General features: G+C 52.6%; 1 protein-coding gene across 2 annotated transcripts; it reads right to left on the bottom strand.

Moving 5' to 3' along the window:
* Positions 1–835: 835 nt before the first annotated feature.
* LOC122545787 (protein GUCD1-like) lies at positions 836–2040 on the bottom strand. 2 transcript variants are annotated; one of them, XM_043684701.1, is made up of 4 exons: positions 1625–2040; positions 1458–1542; positions 1185–1350; positions 849–901 (listed from the first exon to the last, which is right to left on the bottom strand). In XM_043684701.1, the coding sequence occupies exons 1-4, from the start codon at positions 1653–1655 to the stop codon at positions 890–892; spliced, it is 294 nt and encodes a 97-aa protein (XP_043540636.1). In that variant the 5' UTR covers positions 1656–2040; the 3' UTR covers positions 849–889. The 2 variants fall into 2 exon arrangements, with proteins under 2 accessions (XP_043540635.1, XP_043540636.1); XM_043684700.1 differs by having other exon boundaries at positions 836–1350.
* Positions 2041–2279: the final 239 nt, after the last annotated feature.

Raw genomic sequence — 2279 nt, 5'->3', positions numbered from 1 at the left:
GATGGTGAATGGCTTGCAGGGGAATTTGCAGTGGATAGTGTTCCCATGCCTTTGCCCTTCTAGATGGAAGTGTTTGTGGGTTGGAAAGTGTAAGGATCTTTGGTGAATTTTGCAACGTATGTTGTAGATAGTACATTATTGTAGATAGCAGCTGAGTGATGGTGGAAGGAGTGTGTGCCAATCAAGTGAGTTGCTTTGCCCTGAATGGTGTCAAGCTTAAAGGAGCCTTCCACATCCATCAAAGTTGTACCTGCACATCCACCAATATCATTTATTGTATCCGTTGCTCCCGATGCGGTTTCCTCTACATTGGGGAGACTAGACGCCTCCTAGCAAAGCGCTTTATGTTCTCCCCGTGTCTGCGTGGGTTTCCTCCGGGTGCTCCGGTTTCCTCCCACAGTCCAAAGATGTGCAGGTCAGGTGAATTGGCCATGCTAAATTGCCCTAGTGTTAGGTAAGGGGTAAATGTAGGGGTTTGGGTGGGTTGCGCTTCGGCGGGTCGGTGTGGACTTGTTGGGCCGAAGGGCCTGTTTCCACACTGTAATGTAATCTAATCTAAAAAAAAAACACCTCCGGGACACCCGCACCAACCAACCACACTGCCCCATGGCCCAACATTTCAACTCCCCCTCCCATTCTGCCGAGGACATGGAGGTCCTGGGCCTTACCTATTGTACTCTATGCTACTTTCTCCACACCCCCACCCTCCTCTCAGTTATCTCTCCACCCTTCAGGCTCTCTGCTTGTATTGCTGATGAAGGGCTTTTGCCCGAAACGTTGATTTTGCTGCTCCTTGGATGCTGCTTGAACTGCTGTGTTCTTCCAGCACCACTAATCCAGAATCTTGTGTCCAGCATCTGCAGTCATTGTTTCTACCTTCTTAAGTCACTCATCCAGGCAACTGGGGAGTGAAAAGATGTGAAAAGTAAAAATTATGCCTGGAAATGTGATGATGCATGTCGAATTGCGGCATTCAAGAGGGCTTTGGATGATTATTTGAATACAAAATGTGTGCAAGTATATGGGCAAAAAGTGGGGGATTGGCACTAGGAAATGACTGCAGAAACAATGAGCACCTTCTGTTTCTTGTGAATCCTGTGATACAAGACCCTGTTCAACAAATCAATCGAAATTTTGATCCTGCCATTATGTTCAGTGCATGTGAGGAACAGTGAACAGCTCACCTGGTATCGATAGCCCTTGTCAACTCCCAGTGTCTGTGTGCAGAATCTGTGCATAACACCAAATTGCTGCATCAGGTAAGCCAGATCTATTGTCCAGACACTTTCACTGAGCTGTAATCTCCAACAGGCTGTCTGGAATTCCTCGTCACTCACAGGATGGAGATATCTTTACACAGGAGGAGGAGAGAGAATAATGTAATAAACAAGACCTATAGCGGGAGAGGGGTGAGGAGGTGCTACACAGAGGGGGGGGGGGGAAAGAGTGCCACTTACTGCAGGACCATCCTGGAGCAGGCGAGTCCACAGTCCCAGTGAAAGGATTGCTGAATGATAGGAACATTCAACTGAACCAGCTCACCTGAGGCGAGAGAGACAGAGAGAGTGAGTGAGTGAGTGCGGCGTCGCCTTCATTACCCCCCTCACCCCAAACCCACACCTACCCCTCAGCATCTCCGTCTCACTGGGCTTCATGGTGACCACTCCCCTGGGGGGAGGTTCCACTCGGTAACCCCCCCCCCCCAGACCTGTCAGCTACTCCCTCTCCCTTCGACACTGAGACAAGCTCCGCAGGCTGGGCCTGGCGGAGGGAGCGGCTGTTTATTCTCTCAGCAGCTTCTGGCCGTCCCCTGTAGCAGGAGGAGGCGTTTCCCGGAACCCGCCTGAAGGAGAAAGGCGTCGGGGAAGGTGGTTTCTGTCACACACATGACGGAGGGCCAGAGGGCTTCCGGTTAGTGGTATTCTGGGACCGAGGAGGACCTAGCTGCGCGGTGTTTGCTGGGACAGGGGAAGACCCTGAACGCGGTGGTTGCTGGGATAGTGGAGGACTGTTAACGAGCTGAGTCTGAAAGGCGCGCTGAGAGAGTTGGAACGATGTCGATCGGAGTCCCGATTAAAGTGCTCCACGAGGCTGAGGGCCATGTGGTGACATGTGAGACCAACACCGGCGAGGTTTACCGGGGAAAACTGATCGAGGCCGAGGATAACATGAACTGCCAGGTAAAGCCGGCTCGATGTGAGGATGGCGGCCCTTGGGGCTGGGCAGAGGCTGAGATGTCCCCCGCGGTCCCCCCCCCCGCGGTCCCTGCCCCCCCCCCC

The sequence above is a fragment of the Chiloscyllium plagiosum genome, unplaced genomic scaffold (assembly GCF_004010195.1).
Source record: "Chiloscyllium plagiosum isolate BGI_BamShark_2017 unplaced genomic scaffold, ASM401019v2 scaf_92705, whole genome shotgun sequence".
NCBI lineage: Eukaryota > Metazoa > Chordata > Chondrichthyes > Orectolobiformes > Hemiscylliidae > Chiloscyllium > Chiloscyllium plagiosum.
Note: the sequence above shows the minus strand (reverse complement) of the source record. Positions and strands in the feature narration are given on the sequence as shown.

Bases quoted from the DNA above. Each gene is read 5' to 3' on its own strand.
- LOC122545787 (XM_043684700.1), bottom strand. From the start codon at position 1,655: ATGAAGCCCAGTGAGACGGAGATGCTGAGGG. The intron at 1,543-1,624 runs GTAGGTGTGGGT...CTCTCGCCTCAG, and splicing joins TGAGACGGAGATGCTGAGGG to GTGAGCTGGTTCAGTTGAAT. The intron at 1,351-1,457 runs GTAAGTGGCACT...TCCTGTGTAAAG, and splicing joins TGCTCCAGGATGGTCCTGCA to ATATCTCCATCCTGTGAGTG.